Source organism: Pristiophorus japonicus, chromosome 1, assembly GCF_044704955.1.
Source record: "Pristiophorus japonicus isolate sPriJap1 chromosome 1, sPriJap1.hap1, whole genome shotgun sequence".
NCBI lineage: Eukaryota > Metazoa > Chordata > Chondrichthyes > Pristiophoridae > Pristiophorus > Pristiophorus japonicus.
This window is the reverse complement of record NC_091977.1, coordinates 103855001-103881003: the sequence shown is the minus strand read 5'-3', so window position 1 is coordinate 103881003 and position 26003 is coordinate 103855001. Positions and strand designations below refer to the sequence as shown.

At 46.0% G+C, this 26003-nt stretch overlaps 1 protein-coding gene across 7 annotated transcripts in view; it reads left to right on the top strand.

Annotated features, from left to right (window-relative positions):
- Positions 1-26003, top strand: part of dapk1 (death-associated protein kinase 1) — a 280231-nt gene that overhangs the window by 196989 nt on the left and 57239 nt on the right. For all 7 annotated transcript variants that reach the window (XM_070882090.1, XM_070882084.1, XM_070882078.1 and 4 more), the window contains exons 18-20: positions 7709-7807; positions 17975-18052; positions 22761-22983. In XM_070882090.1, the coding sequence (XP_070738191.1) occupies positions 7709-7807; positions 17975-18052; positions 22761-22983 (400 nt within the window). The remainder of the gene's footprint in view (positions 1-7708; positions 7808-17974; positions 18053-22760; positions 22984-26003) is intronic.

Sequence of the window (26003 nt, the reverse complement as noted above, 5' to 3'; positions counted from 1 at the left end):
GATCATGGCTGATCTGGCCGTGGACTCTGCTCCACTTACCCGCCCGCTCCCCATAACCCTTAATTCCCTTATTGGTTAAAAATCTATCTATCTGTGACTTGAATACATTCAATGAGTTACCTCAACTACTTCCTTGGGCAGAGAATTCCACAGATTCACAACCCTCTGGGAGAAGAAATTCCTTCTCCCACGCTAGTGGGAGTTGTGTATAGAACACCAAAAATAGTAGAGGTTGGGGACAGCATCAAACAAGAAATAAGGGATGTGTGCAATAAAGGTACAGCAGTAATCATGGACGACTTTAATCTACATATTGATTAGGCTAACCTAACTGGTAGCAATGCAGTGGAGGAGGATTTCCTGGAGTGTATTAGGGATGGTTTTCTAGACCAAAATGTCGAGGAACCAACCAGGGAGCTGGCCATCCTAGACTGGATGATGTGTAATGAGAAGGGACTAATTAGCAATCTTGTTGTGCGAGGCCCCTTGGGGGAAAAGTGACCATAATATGGTACAATTCCTTATTAAGATGGAGAGTGACAAAGTTAATTCGGAAACTTGGGTCCTGAACTTAAGGAAAGGTAACTTCGACGGTATGAGGTGTGAATTGGCTAGAATAGACTGGCAAAGGATACTCAAAGGGTTGATGGTGGATAAGCAGTGGCAAACATTTAAAGATCACATGGATGAACTTCAGCAATATGGAGTAAAAATAAAACTGGGAAGGTGGCTCAACCATGGCTAACAAAGGAAATTAAGGATAGTGTTAAAGCCAAGGCATATAAATTGGCTAGAAAACCAACAAACCTGAGGACTGGGAGAAATTTAGAATTCAACAGAGGAGTACTAAGGGTTTAATTAGGAGGGGGAAAATAGAGTATTAGAGGAAGCTTGCAGGGAATATAAAAACTGACTGCAAAAGCTTCTATAAATAGGTGAAGAGAAAAAGATTAGTAAGACAAAACGTAGGTCCCTTGCAGTCGGATTCAGGTGAATTTATAATGGGAAACAAAGAAATGTCAGACCAATTGAACCAATACTTCGGTTCTGTCTTCACGAAGGAAGATACAAATAACCTTCCGAAGATACTAGGGGACAGTGGGTCTAGTGAGAAGGAGGAACTGAAGGATATCCTTTAGGCGGGAAATTGTGTTAGAGAAATTGATGGGATTGAAGGCTGATAAATCCCCGGGGCCTGATAGTCTGCATCCCAGAGTACTCAAGGAAGTGGCCCGAGAAATAGTGGATGCATTGGTGATCATTTTCTAACAGTCGATCAACTCTGGATCAGTTCCTATGGACTGGAGGGTAGCTAATGTAACACCACTTTTTAAAAAAGGAGGGAAGAGAGAAAACAGGTAATTATAGACCAGTTAGTCTGACATCAGTAGTGGGGAAAATGCTGGAATCAATCATTAAGGATAGGGTATAGGGTATTGGTATTGGTAAGGCCGCACCTGGAGCACTGCGTGCAGTTTTGGTCACCTTACTTAAGGAAGGATATACTAGCTTTGGAGGGGGTACAGAGACGATTCACTAGGCTGATTCTGGAGATGAGGGGGTTACCTTATGATGATGGATTGAGTAGACTGGGTCTTTACTCGTTGGAGTTCAGAAGGATGAGGGGTGATCTTATAGAAACATTTAAAATCATGAAAGGGATAGACAAAATAGAGGCAGAGAGGTTGTTTCCACTGGTAGGGGAGACTAGAACTAGGGGGCACAGCCTCAAAATACGGGGGAGCCAATTTAAAACCGAGTTGAGAAAGAATTTCTTCTCCCAGAGGGTTGTGAATCTGTGGAATTCTCTGCCCAAGGAAGCAGTTGAGGCTAGCTCATTGAATGTATTCAAGTCACAGATAGATAGATTTTTAACCAATAAGGGAATTAAGGGTTATGGGGAGCGGGCGGGTAAGTGGAGCTGAGTCCACGGCCAGATCAGCCATGATCTTATTGAATGGCGTAGCAGGCTCGAGGGGCTAGATGGCCTACTCCTGTTCCTAATTCTTATGTTCTAATGTTAAATAGCAGCGCATTTGGAAAGCAGTGACAGGATCGGACCAAGTCTGCATGGATTTATGAAAGGGAAATCATGCTTGACAAATCTTCTGGAATTTTTTGAGGATGTAACTAGTAGAGTGGACAAGGGAGAACCAGTGGATGTGGTGTATTTGGACTTTCAAAAGGCTTTGACAAGGTCCCGCACGAGAGATTGGTGTGCAAAATCAAAGCACATGGTATTGGGGGTAATATACTGACGTGGATAGGGAACTGGTTGGCAGACAGGAAGCAGAGAGTCGGGATAAACAGGTCCTTTTCAGAATGGCAGGCAGTAACTAGTGGAGTGCTGCAGGGCTCAGTGCTGGGACCCTAGCTCTTTACAATGTACATTAACGATTTAGATGAAGGAATAGAGTGTAATATCTCCAAGTTCGTGGATGACACTAAACTGGGTGGTAGTGTGAGTTGTGAGGAGGACGCCAAGAGGCTGCAGGGTGACTTGGACAGGTTAGGTGAGTGGGCAAATACATGGCAGATGCAGTATAATGTGGATAAATGTGAGGTTATCCATTTTGGTGGCAAAAACACGAAGGCAGAATATTATCTGAATGGCGGCAGACTAGGAAAAGGGGAGGTGCAACGAGACCTAGGTGTCATGGTTCATCAGTCACTGAAAGTGGTCATGCAGGTACAGCAGGCGATAAAGAAGGCAAATGGTATGTTGGCCTTCACAGCTAGGGAATTTGAATATAGAAGCAGGGAGGTCTTCCTGCAGTTGTACAGGGCCTTGGTGAGGCCTCACCTGGAATATTGTGTTCAGTTTTGGTCTCCTAGTCTGAGGAAGGACGTTCTTGCTATTGAGGGAGTGCAGCGAAGGTTCGCCACAGTGATTCCAGGGATGGCTGGGCTGTCATATGAGGAGAGACTGAATCAACTGGGCCTTTATTCACTGGAGTTTAGAAGAATGAGAGGTGATCTCATAGAAACATAGAAGATTCTGACGGGACTGGACAGATTAGATGCGGGAAGAATGTTCCTGATGTTGGGGAAGTCCAGAACCAGGGGACATAGTCTTAGGATAAGGGGTAGGCCATTTAGGACTGAGATGAGGAGAAACTTCTTCACTCAGAGAGTTGTTAAACTGTGGAATTCCCTACCGCAGAGAGTTGTTGATGCCAGTTCACTGGATATATTCAAGAGGGAGTTAGATATGGCCCTTACGGTTAAGGGGATCAAGGGGTATGGAGAGAAAGCAGGAAAGGGGGAGGGAAGGGAAGTTTTCAAACATGAAAGACATCACTTTTACAAATAAAGAGCCATCATCAATAATAAATGATAAATAAATCAACCAATAAATCAATCCAAAAAAATGTAAAAATTAAAAAAATAATCTAAAAAAAATCAATAAATAAAAAATTACGTTTCTACTCACTGACTGCAGCACCAAGAGCCCTCCAACAGTGTGCTGGAACGGGGACCCAACTAGTGTGTGTCTCTCTCTCTCTCTTTCTCTCTCTCTCTCTGTCACTGTCTGTCTCTCTCTGTCTGTCAGTGTCTCTGTGTTCTGAAGGAATGATCAGCCATGATCTTATTGAATGGCGGTGCAGGCTCGAAGGGCTGAATGGCCTACTCCTGCACCTATTTTCTATGTTTCTAAACTTGGGTGCAATGTATTTCATGTTCCACCAATGAATTATGAATGTACACTAAAACCTGGTGCATACGTTGAAGATTTGTGCACAGTTTTTTGGTCTGCAATCCTGAGGGTAGGCATGAGTGTGGGGTTTCTTTTCCAGCAGTTGTAAAACCAGACCTGATTTTACAATGTGTCTGTCCTAATGCCGAGTATGCAAAGCATTGGATGGCTTCACTGCAATAAATAGCTAATGTGCAGTTTGCAGGAGTTATTTTGTACCAGAAACACTAAGATGATGATACCTTTGTTGTTTCAGCTCTTAGTGATTTAGAGTTTAGTTTTTGTTCTGCAGACTAATTGAACCATAGAAGTTTACAGCACAGGAGGTGCTAATTTGGTCCATTGTGTCTGTGCCGGCTCTTTGCGAGAGTAATCCAAAACTAACCCCACTGCCCTGCTCTCGCCCTGTAACCTTTGCTTCAAATATTTATCCAATTTTCCCTTAAAAGATGCAATGGTCTCTTACTCAGTCATTCCCTATGACAAACCATTCCATTCTCTAATGACAATCTTAAATTGATGACCCCTTATCACTGACTCCCCAGCAAAATGAAAGTATTTCCTGAGTCACTACATTGAAACCAAACGTTTATTAAATCTCCTTTTTATTTGCTGCAATGGAAATAGTCTTTATCAAGTTTTTCCTCATAATTATAGGGATCAAGTTTCGGCCTGAGTTGCTCCTATTTTTTTGGAGCAACTAGTTTAGAATGGAGTATCTTAGAAATTGCAATTCTCGGCATTTAGTTTGCTCCAGTTCTAGTCAGTTAGAACAGTTTTGCAAGTTTAGGCAGGGAGGGGGGGTGGGGGGAGAAGGAGGGTGAGGGGAGGGAGACAGGGAGTGTGAGGTGAGGGGAGGGAGACAGGGAGTGTGAGGTGAGGGGAGGGAGACAGGGATGGTGAGGTGAGGGAGGGGAGAGGGTCGGGGGGTGGCGGAGGGGAGAGGGTCGGGGGGTGGCAGAGAGGGAGGGAGGGAGGTGGGGGGAGAGGAGGAGAGGGGGGGAAGGAGAGAGGAGGAGAGGCGGGGGTGGGAAAGAGAGGAGAGGGGGGGAGGCGGGGGGGGAAAGAGAGGAGAGGCGGGGGGGGAAAGAGAGGAGAGGCGGGGGGGTAAAGAGAGGAGAGGAGAGGAGAGGAGAGGCGGGGGTGGGGGGGAGAGAGGAGAGGGAGGGAGAGAGGCTGAACGGGCCGAGGAGGGGAAGACTGGGCGGGGCCCGCCCCCAGCAAGATGCCGGGCGGGCGGGCCCCACTGTAGATGTGAGGTGGGGGGGAGCGAACCGGGCCTGAAAGGGGGTGGGGAGGGTGATCTAGAGCAGAGTGGGAGCTGAATGGGAGAGAGCCGGACTGAGGTGGGGGGGGGTGGTGGCGGAGAGAGAGCCGGACCGGACGCTGAGCCCATTCGGTCAGGGCTAGGGGCGGCGTGCTTTGGGCCCCTCCCACGCAGCCTCGGGCGCCTGGAGCTACTGCACAAGCACGCATACTCTAGCGCGCATGTGCAGAGGTCCCGGCACTGTTTTCAGCGCCGGGACCTGGCTCCGCCCTCCACAGCTTGTGCTGCGCTGCGCCAAGGACCTGCGGCAGGGAGGAGAATACAAGGGTAAGTTTTAGGCGTGGTTTTGAGTGTGGAAATCAGGCGTGGCTCGAAACTTGACCCCATAGTTTCTCAACATTGACATTATCTTGGTGAAGCTGCGCTGTATGCTCTGTATGGGTTTGATACGATTTTCATAATGGAGTTCTCAGAACTCCACACAATACTTTAACTGTTGCTTAACCAATATTTTGTACAAACTTATCAATACTACTTTACTCCTGTACTCAATATCCCTATTTATAAAACACAAAATGGTGGGCTTTGTTACGGCTTTACCGAGACTTGCACTCTTTCTGATTAGCCTAATTTATAATAAGAACATAATAAGAACATAATAAGAATTAGGAACAGGAGTAGGCCATCCAGCCCCTCGAGCCTGCTCCGCCATTCAACAAGATCATGGCTGATCTGGCCGTGGACTCAGCTCCACTTACCCGCCCGCTCCCCGTAACCCTTAATTCCCTTATTGGTTAAAAATCTATCTATCTGTGATTTGAATACATTCAATGAGCTAGCCTCAACTGCTTCCTTGGACAGAGAATTCCACAGATTCACAACCCTCTGGGAGAAGAAATTCCTTCTGAACTCGGTTTTAAATTGGCTCCCCCGTATTTTGAGGCTGTGCCCCCTAGTTCTAGTCTCCCCTACCAGTGGAAACAACCTCTCTGCCTCTATCTTGTCTATCCCTTTCATTATTTTAAATGTTTCGATAAGACCACCCCTCATCCTTCTGAACTCCAATGAGTAAAGACCCAGTCTACTCAATCTATCATCATAAGGTAACCCCCTCATCTCTGGAATCAGCCTAGTGAATCGTCTCTGTACCCCCTCCAAAGCTAGTATATCCTTCCTTAAGTAAGGTGACCAAAACTGCACGCAGTACTCCAGGTGCGGCCTCACTAATACCCTATACAGTTGCAGCAGGACCTCCCTGCTTTTGTACTCCATCCCTCTTGCAATGAAGGCCAACATTCCATTTGCCTTCCTGATTACCTGCTGCACCTGCAAACTAACTTTTTGGGATTCATGCACAAGGACCCCCAGGTCCCTCTGCACCGCAGCATGTTATAATTTTTCCCCATTCAAATAATATTCCCTTTTACTGTTTTTTTTTCCAAGGTGGATGACCTCACATTTTCCGACATTGTATTCCATCTGCCAAACCTTAGCCCATTCGCTTAACCTATCTAAATCTCTTTGCAGCCTCTCTGTGTCCTCTACACAACCCGCTTTCCCACTAATCTTTGTGTCATCTGCAAATTTTGTTACACTACACTCTGTCCCCTCTTCCAGGTCATCTATGTATATTGTAAACAGTTGTGGTCCCAGCACCGATCCCTGTGGCACACCACTAACCACCGATTTCCAACCCGAAAAGGACCCATTTATCCCTACTCTCTGCTTTCTGCTAGCCAGCCAATTCTCTATCCATGCTAATACATTTCCTCTGACTCCGCGTACCTTTATCTTCTGCAGTAACCTTTTGTATGGCACCTTATCGAATGCCTTTTGGAAATCTAAATACACCACATCCATCGGTACACCTCTATCCACCATGCTCGTTTATATCCTCAAAGAATTCCAGTAAATTAGTTAAACATGATTTCCCCTTCATAAATCCATGTTGCGTCTGCTTGATTGCACTATTCCTATCTAGATGTCCCCTATTTCTTCCTTAATGATAGCTTCAAGCATTTTCCCCACTACAGATGTTAAACTAACCGGCCTATAGTTACCTGCCTTTTGTCTGCCCCCTTTTTTAAACAGAGGCGTTACATTAGCTGCTTTCCAATCCGCTGGTACCTCCCTAGAGTCGAGAGAATTTTGGTAGATTATAACGAATGCATCTGCTATAACTTCCGCCATCTCTCTTAATACCCTGGGATGCATTTAATCCGGACCAGGGGACTTGTCTACCTTGAGTCCCATTAGCCTATCCAGCACTACCTCCCTAGTGATAGTGATTGTCTCAAGGTCCTCCCTTCCCACATTCCCGTGACCAGCAATTTTTGGCATGGTTTTTGTGTCTTCCACTGTGAAGACCGAAGCAAAATAATTGTTTAAGGTCGCAGCCATTTATCTGAGGTTGACTAAGTAACAGTTGAACATAATTATTTTTCTCCTTTTTTCTCTTTTTTTCCTTTGCTCCTTTTCTTAAAAAGTGATTGGGTGCCATTCCACAAATGCCAGTGCCCTTCCACTAATTGAACCATGCCATTTGTGTGTGAGCCTGGACAGTGAGTATCGGACCACTGGGACGATTTCAACCAGCCTGTACACATGCGTTTCAAGGTTTTAAAGGGTAGCGTCAGGAGCGAGGCAGGCAATTTAAAAAGTGTATTGGATTGTAGTATAAGTTTCATTCTTTGAATAAGCATTAGTGCCTTGCCTGCATTAAATATGTTTTCTTCTCAATATAGTACGGAAGGTCACCTTTACACCTCGCTGCTAACACCGGGAGTCTTGATGTCGTCCGCCATCTCTGCCTTGCTGGTGCTAACGTGGAAGCTGTTAGTTCAGTAAGTTGATTAAATTTATCCTTTTTCTCTAAGCTCTAATTGACTCTAGTATAGTACATGTCATTCATTTTCTGAACTTCCTCACCTAAAAATCAATGGAATTAGCTGCATATTAATGAGTTAGCAATGATGCTTGACCTTTATTAAATTTCTGAATTCGACTCCAAACATTGAAGGGGGACACTAAGCTGGTAATGTGTCTCGATTTTAAGACTATGCCAATAGAATAGACTGATTTGAACTTTCTGTGCCTTCGGTCATGTAATGTACTCTGTGAAACAAGACAATATATGCAAGTTATCCAAAACTTGTACATTGCCCCTATGTTTCTGGTGGTATAACCAATTCGGGTAAATGGATGTAAATTGTAATCATCCTGATTTTCTTCCCAATTTTTCTTCCCATTTCTCTACTGAAGGCAGCAAAACATGTGAGGCCTTTGTCCATCAGCAGCAATGATATCTCACCTAGTGGCCATTCATTATGTATGGTAGTAGGCATAGGTAGTAGATACAACCATCCAAGCTCATCCTAAACTTCTCTTCACAGGGGTCACTAGATAGTGAACAGGATGGGAACCTTGCCTATTTATTTGCTCGTCAGTCCAGTTAAGGGTGATCTAAACTGTAGTGTTCCCCTGACAGATCAGCTCAGACCAGGGATCAACCTGCTGGTCTTTGAGCTACATTTACCCACTGAACCATTGAAAGAACATGCAGCCATTCGGCCCCTTGAGCCTGCTCCCCCATTCAGTAAGATCATGGCTGATCTTCGACCTCAACTTTACTTTCCTACTCACCCCCATATCCCTTGATTTGATTAACTTAATAGTAGAAATGTTGACATTTATTTTTAATTTAGGGATTTATTGCCATCTACAAAGTTTGCATATCTGGTTGAGTTAAGGTATACTTTGTGGTCACACAGCACTCGCATAGATATATGCATTTTATATGTCCAGATGAGGCATGCTGCTTGCATTAAATCTTCCTGATTCTTGCTAGTTAACTGAATAGTATTGGAATTATAAATCTTTTGACCTGTTTAAATGGTGATTGCTTTAGTGAGCTTCTGCCATGTTCCTTTTAATCTTTAGTTCCAAAATACTTTACATGCATTCCTCTATTAATACAAACTGCTTAATTTCTTATATGCTGAGGCTTAGGACACTTGATTTAATTTACATGGCATAGCATTTTTTTTCAAAATGCAGAATATGTTGGAAATACACCGCAAGATCAGGCAGCAAAGAGAAATGGGATTATTGATATTTCTGATATGTAACCCATCATTAGAACTGAAAGCTTAGAGGCATTTTAGCAAGGTTGGAAAAATAGAGCGAAGCAGAGAGAGAAACCGATATGCCGATCACAGAGAGCGTGACCCCGAGCTTCCGGTCGCCTGTCAATTTAATTCTCCGCTTCACTCCTGCCCTGACCTCTCTGTCCTCGGCCTCTTACACTGTTCCAATGAAGCTCAGCGTAAGCTCGAGGTACAGCACCCCATCTTTCGATTAGGCACCTTACAGCCTTCTGGACTCAACATCGAGTTCAACTATTTCAGACCATAACCTCTGCCCCTATTTTTTCACATGGCAGCTGTTGGTGATTCTGCCATTCCCATTTATACCTCTTCTAGACTCATCTTTTGTTTCTTTACTTGTCCCATTACCATCTCCTTTTTGCCTTGCACCAGCATCACATTTGTCTTTTAATCTCTCCTGCCTTCCATCCTGTCTTCTGTCCTATCACAGAATTTCCACTTTGTTCTTTCCTCCCCTTTCCCTGCCCCTGCACTTGCTTAAAATCTGTTACATCTCTAACTTTTTCCAGTTCAGGCAAAAGGTCATCGACCTGAAACATTAACTCTGTTTCTCTCTCCACAACTGCTGCCTGACCTGCTGAGTATTTCCAGCATTTTCTGTTTTTATTACAGAGAGGGTGTAAATAGGTTAAATAGCCTGAAAACTACTTGTAGAAAACTGCTGTTGCATGATATAAAAGATCATCAGTGAGGTTATGGAGAGACATGAAAAGGACAAAAGAATGCAAATTAGAGGTTGAAATGGCATAGGAGAGGCCTAGGCAAACAAAAAGGCAAGAATATGGAGAAAAAAGGAATAAAAAGCAAGCTGCAAATTCAGCAGATCAGAAATTAAAACAGAAAATGCAAGCAAAACTTAGCCGTCCTGAGAAAAGAGAATGCTGAGAAACCAGTCAGTGCTGTGTTCTGTAACTGAATTTAAGCAGTGCAGATCAGGAAAGTCGCTGGCTCAATCCCCAATTGTGTGCAGGAGTAGCTGATGTCAGTCAGGGTGGTGGTGTGGTGCCTAATTAGCTTTGGCCTCTCTGGGGTAGGGAGGGGAAAGTCATCCAAGGTTCGCACTGCAAATTGATATCCAGCAGCTGCTGATGTAGATGTGTGTGTGTGTATATCATGAGATTCGGATGACTGATGCACACCTGCAGATGAATAGCGCTGTCAAGGTAAATGGATAATGGACTGTGGTACCAGAGAGGATAGGGAGGGGAGAAGAGAAAACTAGTCATGGGGGAAACCAGTGTCCTGCAGGTTGGTGTACCAACAGATCCAGTATTAGGCTATTGGAAATATGTCTTGTCCACTGGTACCCATGTTAAATTTCTCCAAGTCCTTCTGTATTCTCAGCAGTTAACGTGATTAAAGTTAACAAATTGCAGCCGGATGCAAGTGGATATCATTTAGTGTATGAGAAACGAGTGCATAGCAAATGTCTATACAGATAACAAGTTTCCAATATCATTTAAGGCAAGAAAGGTACTGAAAAGGCCCAGGTACTTGCTCCAGGGTAAGGAAGGAAAGCTGGATAGGCAAGTCCGTGATCATCTAGACATACAACTCTTGGCTGCTAGTTCGAGGGACTTGACTGCTTGTGTGACCAGGGAATGATGTAAAGTACAAAACTTCTCTCCTTCCTGTACACTTATTAAATGTTATTTTGTAATTATCCATTAATAACTGACAGAAAATAATTTCAAAGCATATTCTGTGATGGAGATTGAATCTGTATCAAAACGTTCACTAATTAAGTCTTGCTGGTAGTGCAGCAGAAGCTAAGGAACTTGGACATAGCAACATAGAAAATAGGTGCAGGAGTAGGCCATTCAGCCCTTCGAGCCTGCACCACCATTCAATAAGATCATGGCTGATCATTCCCTCAGTACCTCCTTCCTGCTTTTTCTCCATACCCCTTGATCCCCTTAGCCGTAAGGGCCATATCTAACTCCCTCTCGAATATATCCAATGAACTGGCATCAGCAACTCTCTGCGGCAGGGAATTCCACAGGTTAACAACTCTCTGAGTGAAGAAGTTTCTCCTCATCTCAGTCCTAAATGGCCTACCCCTTATCCTAAGACTATGTCCCCTGGTTCTGGACTTCCCCAACATCAGGAACATTCTTCCCGCATCTAATCTGTCCAGTCCCGTCAGAATCTTATAAGTTTCCATGAGATCCCCTCTCATCCTTCTAAACTCCAGTGAATAAAGGCCCAGTTGATCCAGTCTCTCCTCATATGTCAGTCCAGCCATCCCTGGAATCAGTGTGGTGAACCTTCGCTGTACTCCCTCAATAGCAAGAACGTTCTTCCTCAGATTAGGAGACCAAAACTGAACACTATCCCAGGTGAGGCCTCACTAAGACCCTGTACAACTGCAGTAAGACCTCCCTGCTCCTGTATTCAAATCTCCTAGCTATGAAGGCCAACATATAATTTGCCTTCTTCACCGCCTGCTGTACCTGCATGCCCACTTTCAGTGACCGATGAACCATGACACCCAGGTCTCGTTGCACCTCCCCTTTTCTTAATCTGCCGCCATTCAGATAATATTCTGCCTTCATGTTTTTGCCCCCAAAGTGGATAACTTCACATTTATCCACATTATACTGCATCTGCCATGTATTTGCCCACTCGCCTAACCTGTCCAAGTCACCCTGCAGCCTCTTGGCGTCCTCCTCACAGCTCACACCGCCACCCAGTTTAGTGTCATCAGCAAACTTGGAGATATTACACTCAATTCCATCATCTAAATCATTAATATATATTATGAAGAGCTTTTATTGATCAGTGTTGCTATAAATGTTAATATGCTCTGAACAGGTTTATAACCACAGAGCTCTGTGGCAGGCAAAGAGCCTTGACACTTGCCACACATATTGGTTAAATTGCAGGCACACTGCCCTGAATTCAGTTTACATTATTTATAATGAATGGAAAGTCGTGGCAGGCGACCCACGAATTAATGGTATGTGCGGCCAGCAGACAAGGCAAGGCTCTACATTGGTGGCATGAGTTCTGAAAATTGTCCCCTATGCGTATACACCATTTGAAACCTGCCCTTTTTTTAATTTGAAAAAGTTGGTAGTTCATTCATATTTGTTGCTTAAATTAAATATTAAACTCTCCTCCTGTAAATATTGAAGAGTGTGGTGCAGTTGAAATCTTAATTGCACACAGTACAAGCAGAGCATGATCCTCATTAGGTCCTTTTCTGATTAAATCACTTGATACTAGTTATGTGTATTTTGGCTAAAAACCAGGAACTGATTAGCAAGAATAATAAAATCAAAGTACAAATATATGTGCAAGGATGTGGGCAGAAAGGCTGTAAAGCATTCTGCATTTCTTACTTCCAACAAGAATAGTTTTTTAGATCAACGCAACTGAAAAGGGGCAAATGTGAACTTATGACACACATGCTCATGGATCCTTTTTTTTAAGTAAAGCAATTGCTGATCTCAGCAGAGCTTTGTAATGGAGCTAATTAAATTTCAGTAGTGAACTACAAAAATTGGTATGTGTGTCCCTAAGGTGGTGGTGGTATGGGTATTTAATTTGTTAAACCTGTTACAGGTTGTGGTGTTCTAACAAAAATAATTCCTGTGATTTATAGTTTAGAGTAGTGATTGCTCATGTGGTGATTCTGATTGAAGTGTCGAGAGGTTCCAGGAGCCACCAGAGTGATGTAATTCTAAATACAAAAGCTGAGGCAAAGCAGAGGACAGTTTTGTAACTGAGTGCAATATTACATTGGGGTTGCTCCCTGATTCAGGAAATGTTTGAAACAATAAAACAACTGGAGAGGTCCCCAGTGGATAAATACACGACTAGATGTCCCCATAAATCAGAAGGTTCCAGGTTCAAATCCTGGTGTGTATTTAATTTAACTGACTGCAGTTGAGGTGCTGCTATTAACTGAAGAAGTAGATAAATCAGCTGAGGTTTCTGCTAACTAGTCAGCCTTGTGCATTTGTGCAAACACTGTATGTAGATAGGGTTGAGGCTGGGGTGCCTCCCAACAGTTGAATAGCCTGGTACTCCATCCAGGTTGAAAGATGGGCATTTGGGCAAGGTACTGAAGGGCTGTTTACCCCTATGGAACTATGGGCCCAAGTTTCGGGTGGAGTTGCTCCTAGTTTTTTGGAGCAACTAGTTTAGTTTGGAGTATGTTAGAAATTGCAATTCTTGGATAATAGTTTGCTCCAGTTCTAGTGAGTTAGTTTAGGTTGGCTTTAGGTAAGGTATTTTGTTTTCAAAAGGGGGTGTGTCCAGCCACTCAGGCCTGTTTTGCAAGTTTCGGCAGTGAGAACTTACTACAAACTAACTTAGGATGGAGTAAGTATCCACTTTTGTAAGTTCTGAAAAACCTTATTTAGAGTTAAGTTTAGTGCAGGCACAGCCAGAGGCATTAAACACAAAGGACACATCAACATCACAACAACGATGGGGGAGAAGTTAGAGGATTTTCCATAAACACCTTCATAACAACATTAAAGAAGCAAAATACATTTAAAGCAGCTAAGCACAAAACAAAGCAGTACATTTTCGAAGCACAAAAAGTGGGGGGAATGGGAGGATGTGTGTGTGGGGGGGATGTGTGTCGGTGTGTGGTGGGGGGGTGGGTGTGTGGTGGGGGGGTGGGTGTGTGGGGGGGGGTGTGGGGGTGGGATGGGGGGGGATGTGTGTGGGGGGGAGATGGGGGGGGTGTGTGAGGGGTGTATGGGGGGGGGAGGTGTGGGGGGATATGTCCGATGTGTGGGGAGGGATATGTGTGTGGGGGGGACATGTGTGTGTGGGGAGGGGGGATATATGTGGGGGGTGGGGGGATGTGTGTGGTGGGTGGGGGGATGTGTGTGGTGGGTGGGGGGATGTGGGTGGGGGGATGTGTGTGGTGGGTGGGGGGGATGGGGGGATGTGTGTGGGGGGGATGGGGGGATGTGTGGGGGGGGATGTGTGTGGGGGGGATGGGGGGACGTGTGATGGGGGGATGTGTGTGTGGGGGGGGATGGTGTGTTGGTGGGGTGTGGGGGGGGAGATGTGTGTGTGTGTGTGTGTGTGTGTGTGTGTGTGTGTGTGTGTGTGTGTGTGGGGGGGGGGTGTGGGGTGGGGTGGGGGATGTGTGGGGGGGTGATGGGGGATGTGTGGGCGGGTGGGGGCGGGTGGAGTGGGGGGTGTGTGTGTGGTGGGTGTGTGTGTGTGTGGGGGGGGTGGGGGTGTGTGTGTGTGGTGGGGGGTGGGGAGGGGGTGTGCAGGAGGGGGTGTGTTTGGATGGGGAGGGGGGGTGTTTGGATGGGGAGGAGGGGGGGTGTGTGGATGGGGAGGAGGGGGGGTGTGTGGATGGGGAGGGGGGGGGGTGTGTGGATGGGGAGGGGGGGGTGTGGATGGGGAGGGGGGGGGTGTGGATGGGGAGGGGGGGGGTGTGGATGGGGAGGGGGGGGTGTGTGGATGGGGAGGGGGGGGGTGTGTGGATGGGGAGGGGGGGATGTGTGGATGGGGAGGGGGGGGTGTGTGGATGGGGAGGGGGGGTGTGTGGATGGGGATGGGGAGGGGGGGTGTGTGGATGGGGATGGGGAGGGGGGGTGTGTGGATGGGGATGGGGAGGGGGGGTGTGTGGATGGGGATGGGGAGGGGGGGTGTGTGAGGGGGGGGTGTGGATGGGGAGGGGGTGTGTGGAATGTGTGTGGATGGGGAGGGGGGGTGTGTGGATGGGGAGGGGGTGGTGGAATGTGTGTGGATGGGGAGGGGGGTGTGGGGAGGGGGGGTGGAATGTGTGTGGATGGGGAGGGGGGGTGGGGGAATGTGTGTGGATGGGGAGTGGGGGTGGGGGAATGTGTGTGGATGGGGAGGGGGGTGGGGGAATGTGTGTGGATGGGGTGGGGGGAATGTGTGTGGATGGGGAGGGGGGTGGGGGAATGTGTGTGGATGGGGAGGGGGGTGGGGGAATGTGTGTGGATGGGGAGGGGGTGGGGAAATGTGTGTGGATGGGGAGGGGGGTGGGAAATGTGTGTGGATGGGGAGGGGGGTGGGGGAATGTGTGTGGATGGGGAGGGGGGTGGGGGGAATGTGTGTGGTGGGGAGGGGGGTGGGGGGAATGTGTGTGGGTGGGGAGGGGGGTGGGGGAGATGTGTGTGGATGGGGAGGGGGGTGGGGAAGTGTGGGGATGGGGAGGGGGTGGGGGGAATGTGTGTGGATGGGGAGGGGGGTGGGGGAATGTGTGTGGATGGGGAGGGGGGTGGGGGAATGTGTGTGGATGGGGAGGGGGGTGGGGGAATGTGTGTGGATGGGGAGGGGGGTGGGGGAATGTGTGTGGATGGGGAGGGGGTGGGGGAATGTGTGTGGATGGGGAGGGGGGTGGGGGAATGTGTGTGGATGGGGAGGGGGGTGGGGGAATGTGTGTGTGGGATGGGGAGGGGGTGGGGAATGTGTGTGGATGGGGAGGGGGGTGGGGGAATGTGTGTGGATGGGGAGGGGGGATGGGGATGGGTTGTGTGGGTGGAGGGGGTGGGGACGGGTGGTGGTGGGGAGGGTGGGGGAACTGTGTGGATGGGGAGGGGTGGGGGAACGTGTGTGGATGGGGGGGGGGGTGGGGGGGAACGTGTGTGGTGGGGGGGGGGGGGGGACGTGTGTGATGGGGAGGGGGGTGGGGGACGTGTGTGGATGGGGAGGGGGGTGGGGGAACGGGTGTGTGGATGGGGAGGGGGGTGGGGGAACGTGTGTGGATGGGGAGGGGGGTGGGGGAACGTGTGTGGATGGGGAGGGGGGTGGGGGAACGTGTGTGGATGGGGAGGGGGTGGGGGAACGTGTGTGGATGGGGAGGGGGGTGGGGGAACGTGTGTGGATGGGGAGGGGGGTGGGGGAACGTGTGTGGATGGGGAGGGGGGTGGGGGAACGTGTGTGGATGGGGAGGGGGGTGGGGGAACGTGTGTGGATGGGGAGGGGGGTGGGGGAACGTGTGTGGATGGGGAGGGGGGTGGGGGAATGTGTGTGGATGGGGAGGGGGGTGGGGGAATGTGTGTGGATGGGGAGGGGGGTGGGGGAATGTGTGTGGATGGGGAGGGGGGTGGGGGAATGTGTGTGGATGGGGAGGGGGGTGGGGGAATGTGTGTGGATGGGGAGGGGGGTGGGGGAATGTGTGTGGATGGGGAGGGGGGTGGGGGAATGTGTGTGGATGGGGAGGGGGGTGGGGGAATGTGTGTGGATGGGGAGGGGGGTGGGGGAATGTGTGTGGATGGGGAGGGGGGTGGGGGAATGTGTGTGGATGGGGAGGGGGGTGGGGGAATGTGTGTGGATGGGGAGGGGGGTGGGGGAATGTGTGTGGATGGGGAGGGGGGTGGGGGAATGTGTGTGGATGGGGAGGGGGCTGGGGGATGGTGTGTGGATGGGGAGGGGGGTGGGGGATGGGGTGTGTGTGGGTGGGGGTGTGTGTGGATGGGGGAGGTGTGTGGATGGCGGGGGGGGGTGGAGGGTGTGTGGACTGTGGAGGGGGATGTGTGTGTGGGGTGGGGGGAGGCACCCCTGCTCTTTCCTCCGGCCCTTCAATCATTTCAAGTGCCACCCCCAAACCCACGCTCCTCCATCCCTTGCCACGCTCCTCCATCCCTTGCCACGCTCCTCCATCCCTTGCCACGCTCCTCCATCCCTTGCCACGCTCACCTCCCCATGTTTCTCTCCCACCGATCACCTTCCCAGTGCTCCTCCACCCCTCCCCGGTACCCACACCATTCTGAAACAGACTGGGAAAAACGCCCTGCTGAGCCATTGCACAGGCGCGTACGTTGCAACGCGCAAGCGCAACGAAGCCGGCAGTCTTCAGACACGCACGGGCTTAGCCCCGCCCACCTGCAGCTTGCCCCGCCCCAGGAAGACTGCGCAGTGCCACGCCGCGCCACGCCAAGGTCCAGGAGTACTGGAGACTTGCAGCAAAATATTCCGCCGCACCTTCGAGCCCAGGCAGTCTCGGAGGTGCGCAGTTTTCACCTGATGACGAAACTTGCGCTCCATATCCCACACAGACTGGTGAAATGAGTAGACATGTGACAGATGAAATTGAATGCAGAGAAGTGTGAAGTGTTGCACTTTGGAAGGAAGAATGAGGAGAGGCAATATAAACTAAATGGTACAGTTAAAGCGGGTGCAGGAACAGAGACTTGAGGGGTGGAGGAGCGTGGAGTTGCAGGGGAGTGGGACTTATTGGATCGCTCTTTCAAACAGTTAGCACAGGCATAATACTTTCGTATATTACAACACTGATCACTCTTCAAAAAGTACTTAATTGGCTGTCAAGCGTCATGAAAGTCGCTATATAAATGCAAGTCTGTCTGTCTCTTTCAATAGCCGAATGTCCACCTTGTGTGCTGTATGATTCAGGGGAGGGACAGTTTTGTTTTAATTCAAGATATATGTTTATTAGAACTATACCAAATAAACCGAAAGTGACATACAAAACTGGAAAACCCTTTATCTGCAGTCACTAGTGTTCAGGATAAAAACGCTAATATTCTTGCCAATTAGTAATGTGAGCATGGGGAGATGTTTTGTTCCTCTTTGTTCTCAGCAGGCATTTAGTTATATTATGCATTCATCCAGAAATGCTGTATTTAAATGTGGTTATAGCAGGGACTAATTATTATGCAATCAGTGCAGTGAATCTGGTTCATTTCAAAATCTTCCTGAGTGAATTGCTAAGCAGCTCTTGGCTGAGCGTCTGGCTACACAGTTTGCCATCTTTCATATTCTAGCCCAAGACTGTGAAAATAAAATACACAGATTGCCAAGTGTGACTTTTCACAGGTTAAATATGAAATTAAGCGGAAATAAAACTAATTGGATTGATTGCTGGTTATTTAACAGGATGGAAGAACTGCAGAAGATCTTGCAAGAGCAGAACAGCATGAACAAGTTGCCAACTTACTTGCCAGGCTTAAAAAGGTAAGACGTGTGAATAAATGTGGGATCTTAACAGTGCACATATGTTAACACACCTTTCCAGCAATACTTTTGGCAGCTTGTACTTTTTCCTCCCACGATGATATCACCATGAACATATTCTTGTGAAATGGTCAGGCAATTAAACTAGAAATTCAAGAACTGAACAAAGAAAGATTTAAAATTTGTCAGTAATAAAGGTTCCTGATGCAGTTTACACATTGTGTCCTTGTGACTGTTTATGGAGTCGAGAATAACTACTATATAATAACACTATACCAGTAAATAGACTTTCATACATGGTCAGCAACAGTAAAGTCCTCAGCTGATCAGTAATATAAATGATACCGGATTTGTGCTGCCAGAGGCAGAATGCACCAGCAAAACAAAGGCACAGGAGTAGGCCATTCAGCCTCTCGAGCCTGCTCAGTCATTCAATTAGCTCATGGCTGATCTGTGTCTCAACTCCATTTACCCACCTTAGCTCTATATCCTTTGATACTTTTGCCTAACAAAAATCGAGCTATCACAGTTTTGAAAGCTCCAAAATAGTTGTTTTAAACCCACATCACTGGCAGTGCTGCTTCCAGCACAAATGTGAAACAGTTTAGCATTGTGGGCAAACACAGCAGCAATGCAGTCCAACCAACTGAAGTAACCACACATTGTTCCCATAACAGGCCAAAATCAGTTTGCTTTTAGCCAGTGCACATTTTACTGAAGTAGGTACCAGCCCTGGAAATGGTTACTTGTGACTTTAAATCTGTTTGCCGATACATTGTTGTTTTAAAGTGGATCTCATCAAACTATCAAAACAGTATATAACCAACAGTATAAATAGAATTAAAAACAGAAAATGCTAGAAATACTCAGCAGGTCAGGCAGCATCTGTGGAGAAAGAAACAGTTAATGTTTCAGGTCGATGAACACTTGTCCAATTCCTATGGACTGGAGGGTAGCTAATATAACACCACTTTTTAAAAAGGGAGGGAGAGAGAAAACGGGCAATTATAGACCAGTTAACCTGACATCAGTAGTGGGGAAAATGTTGGAATCAATTTTAAAGATGAAATAACAGCGCATTTGGAAAGCAGTGACAGGATCGGTCCAAGTCAACATGGATTTATGAAAGGGAAATCATGCTTGACAAATTTTCTGGAAGTTTTTGAGGATGTAACTAGTAGAGTGGTCAAGGGAGAACCAGTAGATCTGGTGTATTTGGACTTTCAAAAGGCTTTTGACAAGATCCCACACAAGAGATTGGTGTGCAAAATCAAAGCACATGGTATTGGGGGTAATATACTGACGTAGATAGAGAACTGGTTGGCAGACAGGAAGCAGAGAGTCGGGATAAACGGGTCCTTTTCAGAATGGCAGGCAGTGACTAGTGGGGTGCCGCAGGGCTCAGTGCTGGGACCCCAGCTCTTTACAACATACATTAATGATTTACATGAAGGAATTGAGTGTAATATCTCCAAGTTTGCAGATGACACTAAACTGTGTGGCGGTGTGAGCTGTGAGGAGGACACTAATAGGCTGCAGGGTGACTTGGACAGGTTAGATGAGTGGGCAAATGCATGGCAGATGCACTATAATGTGGATAAATGTGAGGTTATCCACTTTGGGGGTAAAAACACGAAGGCAGAATATTATCTGAATGGCGGCAGATTAGGAAAAGGGGAGGTGCAACGAGACCTGGGTGTCATGGTACATCAGTCATTGAAAGGTGGCATGCAGGTACAGCAGGCAGTGAAGAAGGCAAATGGTATGTTGGCCTTCATACCTAGGGGTTTTGAGTATAGGAGCAGGGAGGTCTTACTGCAGGTGTACAGGGCCTTGGTGAGGCCTCACCTGGAATATTGTGTTCAGTTTTGGTCTCCGAATGTGAGGAAGGACATTCTTGCTATTGAGGGAGTGCAGCGAAGGTTCACCAGACTGATTCCCGGGATGGCTGGACTGACATATGAGGAGAGACTGGATCGACTGGGCCTTTATTCACTGGAGTTTAGAAGGATGAGAGGGGATCTCATAGAAACATATAAAATTCTGACGGTTAGATGCAGCAAGAATGTTCCCGATGTTGGGGAAGTCCAGAACCAGGGGACAGTCTAAGGATAAGGGGTAAGCCATTAAGGAATGAGATGAGGAGAAACTTCTTCACACACAGTTGTTAACCTGTGGAATTCCCTACCGCAGAGAGTTGTTGATGCCAGTTCGTTGGATATATTCAAGAGGGAGTTAGATGTGGCCCTTACGGCTAAATGGATCAAGGGGTATGGAGAGAAAGCAGAAAAGGGGTACTGAGGTGAATGATCAGCCATGATCTTATTGAATGGTGGTGCAGGCTCAAAGGGCACTTATTTTCTATGTTTCAATATAAATAGAATGATCTCTACAGGAATGACATCGCAGAGATGGTTTTGCAATATAAATGTAGCATTAGAGTGATTCATCTCAGTGTGCTGTGGACTTCATTGGTTGCTTTTAGCTGCCCACTTTACCCGTACATTAAACAGATTATCTCATAATGTGAACTCTACTGGCCACATTGCTACCCAGAAATCTCTGGGTGTTTTTTGGATTGCATTGCTGCTTGCTTGGAGAGTCTTCCCAGTTCTGTAAAGTTCAGTATTTTATCTTGTCTAAAACACAATCATGGTGCATACGTTACTAAATACATTGTGAGTGTCTGTCTGCCATTGTGACAGCAATTCAGATCACAGGATTTAGCAGCAGTCGTCAGCTGTCCATGATCATCGATCACTGTCAGCCAAAACAAACATTAGGAAGCTGCAAAATAAGACTGTAGTAGGATGGGATCGCCACAGGAACTTCCATTTTTATTTTATTGGAATTTAACCGTACAGGTCTGACTAAACTTGCATCACCATCGGCAAGAAGGTGGGCAGGAGGTACCACATGGATGAAGCATCCCATCTCATTTTATTGCTACCCCTATTGGGGATGATGCCACAGCCATGGCCTGGCATATTTCAGATCATGAACTCCGGAGCGTTTCTCCACTGCAACTCCCATGAAGCTGGCCATTGGTGCCCTGATGCTTGGAGGTGGCTTTCACAGCACTGGGAACCCCGAGGGGTTGTTGAAATAGTTCTCTAATATATGGTATATCAATATATCAGCACAATATATATAACCACACAGGCCTATTGAACTACGAGTTATGTAGATGCAACATGAAGATTTCAGCCACTCCAGTCCCATCATTTCTGTTCTTTTTTACAGGTTTCCTTATTACAAAATGTTAACCGGAATTTTTTTTTAAAGCTATTGGCTGATTTGAAAATTGGGAAACGATAGGGTGTATGATATATTTACATTATATAATGGACAGAAAAACTTTTCAATTCCAAAACCCAGAGGAACTTCCAATAATTGGAAGACTTTTCTTGTTTGCGTTTACTAGGCCAGTGTGGTTGCAATGAGAGAGATCCTCTTTCTTACAGGAGCACTTAAGGAAGAAGCATTTCTTTCATTATGGCCTCAACTGACAGTGCAGTTGAATTCATCCCTTTTATGTTGCACAACAAATTCCACAACATCAAGAAAGAGCTTTCATTTATATAGCGTCTTTCATATCCGCAGGGCGTCTCATAAAGCGTTTCACAGCTGGTAAAAATGTTTTTGAAGTGCAATCACTGGTTTTGTGCTGTAGGCGAACACAGCAGCTAATTTGGGTGCAGTAATTCTCACAAATAGCAATGAGATTAAATGGCCAGTTAACGTTTTTTGTTATGGCATGTTGGTTGAGGCATAAATATTGGCCAAGACACTGGGAGGAGAGCTCCCCAGCTGTTCTTCAAGTCCCGTGGGATATTTTACTTCCACCTGCACAGAGATGGGACCTTCATTTACCATCACATCCAACACCTCTGACAATGCAGTATTCACTCAGCACTTCACTGAAGTGAAGTGAAGCAACAAACAACTCTGCTTGCAGTTATTTTTGTTGTCCGAGTTCACAACTTCATTTGTTGTTGACCTTTTCCAGCAGATTTATATCGACTGGGGGAAAATGCATCACGAGTCTGAGCAATCAGCCTAGCTGTGGTCAGAAAAGAAGACACACTCCCTCCAGAGGCAATGTTTATATTGGCCCCTGGGACATTATTGCAGCCAGAGGGAGTAGCACTCCTTCACCTACTTTACATTCGAGCACCATTGGGCTGGAATTTTTGTGTATTTTTCCAAATCGGGTATTTTCTATGCATCATGCATGCACAAAGCAATGATAACTTTTACTGCATTTTCTGTGTCCCTCTTGAGTTCAGACAAATTTCCATTCTTCTCTGCTGACACCTGCTGAAAGAAAACCGAACTGCTTTTAAAAATTTATCCATTTCAGATTTACACAGTTTTTGTTTATAACTGGATAAAATGCACATGGATGTATGCTCCTTGCAGTATAAACTACAGGGTTTCTGATGGTGTTTAATTTATTGTGGTCTATATTTATACATTGAAATTTCTGAATGCACTATAGTTGACGTTTGTGCCAAATTCATCTTTGCTATTTCAACAAAGTTGTTGACTTTGTTTAAATAACGCACACAGGAATTTAAAATGAACACATTAACCAGATACTAAAAATAGCCCCCTTCAGCTCCTTAGAGTTATTGATGATACACCTATGGAGATGCTGTCAAGCAGTGAACCTCTATATTAATTTTGTTGCTTGGCTTTGCTTTAGGATACACATAGAGGAATCTTCATTCAACAGCTTAGGCTTTCTCAGAATTCACAAGTCCGAATAAAACTCAAGCTGTTTGGACATTCAAGTTCAGGAAAAACAACACTTGTAGAATCTCTCAAATGTGGGCTACTGCGAAGTTTTTTCAGGAGACGCAGACCAAGGCTGTCATCGACCAACTCGACTCGTTATCCACCTTCCCCATCATCATCAAAACCAACAGGTATCCTTAACATTTCTAAGCAGCAATCTGAAGGTTATTTATATAGTAGGTGTTATAATTGTGATGTACCTTTGAGGTATTTTTTTGAATTCTCACTTTGAGATGATCCCCAATCAAAACAGCTGCTTCCCAGATCATTATGTAACTGGTTGAAAGTGAATATTATTTATTACACTTGGCAAAATAACACTAACAATCCAGGCAAGACTGTACTATTTTCTGGATATAGACTGATAAGATTGAAGACTTGATCAAGATCAGTTAAACTATCTTCCCTTGCCTCAATTTGGGAATAGCTTGTGTGAATGATGCCAAAACTAGGATTCGATCCTGGCTCTCTGTATATACTGCTTGCTTACAATTGTGCATAATGCATCTTGGGTTCTCAGTTTCACGGTGGTAAATTTCCACCTTTCTGCATTACTTGAGGCCAACATCATCTGAGATGGCTGCATTGTAATCATTGCTGGGTATCCATAATTCTTTATACAGTAGGCATGAAGACAGGTACAAACACAGTTAACACAAATTGAATTCAGTGGCTGAGATTGATTTGGCCTTGAAGCTGTGCTCTGAGCATCCAATTTCTCTCTACAGCTGGTGACTGTGGTGCAGTTTCATTAAAGATAGAAGAAACTTATAGGAAGATCAAAAAAACTAAATATGTGAAAGCCTTGCACCCACAAGCTCCTTTGAAGTGGTTCTTACAGAATCTGCATGTGGCTTAGCTATTCCTGGCATAAGACTGAAAGAAATATTGTTCTTAAACTACCACTTTGCATGCCAGCATATGCACATTTATGTACAGTTCTATATAGACCTATGCTAAGAGGAGCCAAACCATGGAGGCGACTGGGAATGGGAGGCAAGGTCAGTTTCAGATTACACTCTCCGACATTGGAATTCTACTATCTTACAAACAGATTTATTTTCTATCAATTTTCCTGGCTTTCTTCCTTTTCTGAAGATGCTTACCCTTAGCTGGGGTATGATTCCATAGGCATTGAGTGCCTTTTGGCACCTCGCCCAAGTGGCCACTTTTCACGTGTAAGCCTTGTCGGTCAGTGTTGATAACTCATTCAATTGCAGCAGACTTCACAACCAAGTCCAACCCTGCCCCCATGCAACATAAGAACATAAGAAATAGGAGCAGGAGTAGGCCACCTGGCCCCTCGAGCCTGCTCCGCCATTCAATAAGATCATGGCTAATCTGATCATGGACTCAGTTCCACTTCCCTGCCCGCTCCCCATAACCCTTTATTTCCTTATAGTTCAAAATTCTGTCTATCTCCGCCTTAAATTTTAATGACCCAGCCTCCACAGCTCTCTGGGGCAGAGAATTCTATAGATTTACAACCCTCAGAGAAGAAATTCCTCCTCATCTCAGTTTTAAATGGGCGTCCCCTTATTCTGAGACTATGTCCCCTAGTTTTAGTTTCCCCTATGAGTAGAAATATCCTCTCTGCATCCACCTTATCGAGCCCCCTCATTATCTTATGTTTCGATAAAATCACCTCTCATTCTTCTGAACTCCAATGAGTATAGGCCAACCCTCATCTCCAGAATCAACCTAGTGAACCTTTTCTGAACAGCCTCCAATGCAAGTATACCCTTCCTTAAATACGAAAACAAAAACTGTACGCAGTACTCTAGGTGTGGCCTCACCAGTATCCTGTACAGTTGTAGCAGGACTTCTCTGCTTTTATACTCTATCCCCCTTGCAATAAAGGCCAACATTCCATTTGCCTTCCTGATTACTTGTTGTACCTGCATACTAACTTTTTGTGTTTCATACACAAGGACCCTCTGTAGTGCAGCACTTTGCAATTTTTCTCCATTTAAATTATTATTTGCTTTTCAACTTTTTCTGCCAAAGTGGATAACCTCACATTTTCCCACATTATACTCCATCTGCCAAATGTTTTGCCCACTCACTTAGCCTGTCTATATCCCTTTGCAGATTTTTTGTGTCCTCCTCACAATTTACTTTCCCACCCCTCTTTGTATCATCAGTAAACTTGGCTACATTACACTTGGTCCTTTCATCCAAGTCATTAATATAGATTGTAAATAGTTGAGGACCCAGCACCGATCCCTGCGGCGCCCCACTAGTCACTGTTTGCCAACCGGAAAATGATCCATTTATCCCAACTCTCTGTTTTCTGTTAGTTAGCCAATCCTCGATCCATGCTAATATATTACCCCCAACCCAGTGAACTTTAATCTTGTGCAGTAACCTTTTATGTGGCACCTTATTGAATGCCTTCTGAAAATCTAAATACACCACAGCCACTGGTTCTCCCTTATCCACCCTGCTCGGTACATCCTCAAAGAACTCCAGCAAATTTATCAAACATGACTTCCCTTTCATAAAACCATACTGACTCTGCTTGATTGAATCATGCTTTTTCAAATGTCCCGCTACTGCTTCCTTAATAATGGACTCCAGCATTTTCCCAACGACAGATGTTAAGCTAATTGGTCTATTTTCCTGATTTTTGTCTGCCTCCGTTTTTAAATAGGGGCGTTACATTTGCGGTTTTCCAATCCGCTGGGATCACCCCAGAATGCAGGGAATTTTGGTAGATTACAACCAATGCAACCACAATCGCTGCAGCCACTTCTTTTAAGACCCTAGGATGTAAGCCATCAGGTCCTGGGGACTTATCCGCCTTTAGTCCCATAATTTTACCGAGTACTACTTCATTAGTGATAGAGATTGTATTAAGTTTCTCCCTCCCTATAGCCCCTTGATCGTCCACTATGGGATGTTTATAGTGTCTTCTACCATGAAGACCGATACAAAATATTTGTTCAATGTCTCTGCCATTTCCCTGTTCTCCATTATTAATTCCTCTGTGCATGTGCACTTTTGGTAGGAGTCACTGGAAAGGAAGGTCTGATTTTTACCGTCTGAGACATTGAAGCCAGTTGTAACACCCTAACACTATCGTGACTGAGATTGAATAACTCGGCACAGACTAATCATTGAAATTGGAATCTTCCTGGTCTGTATGGTT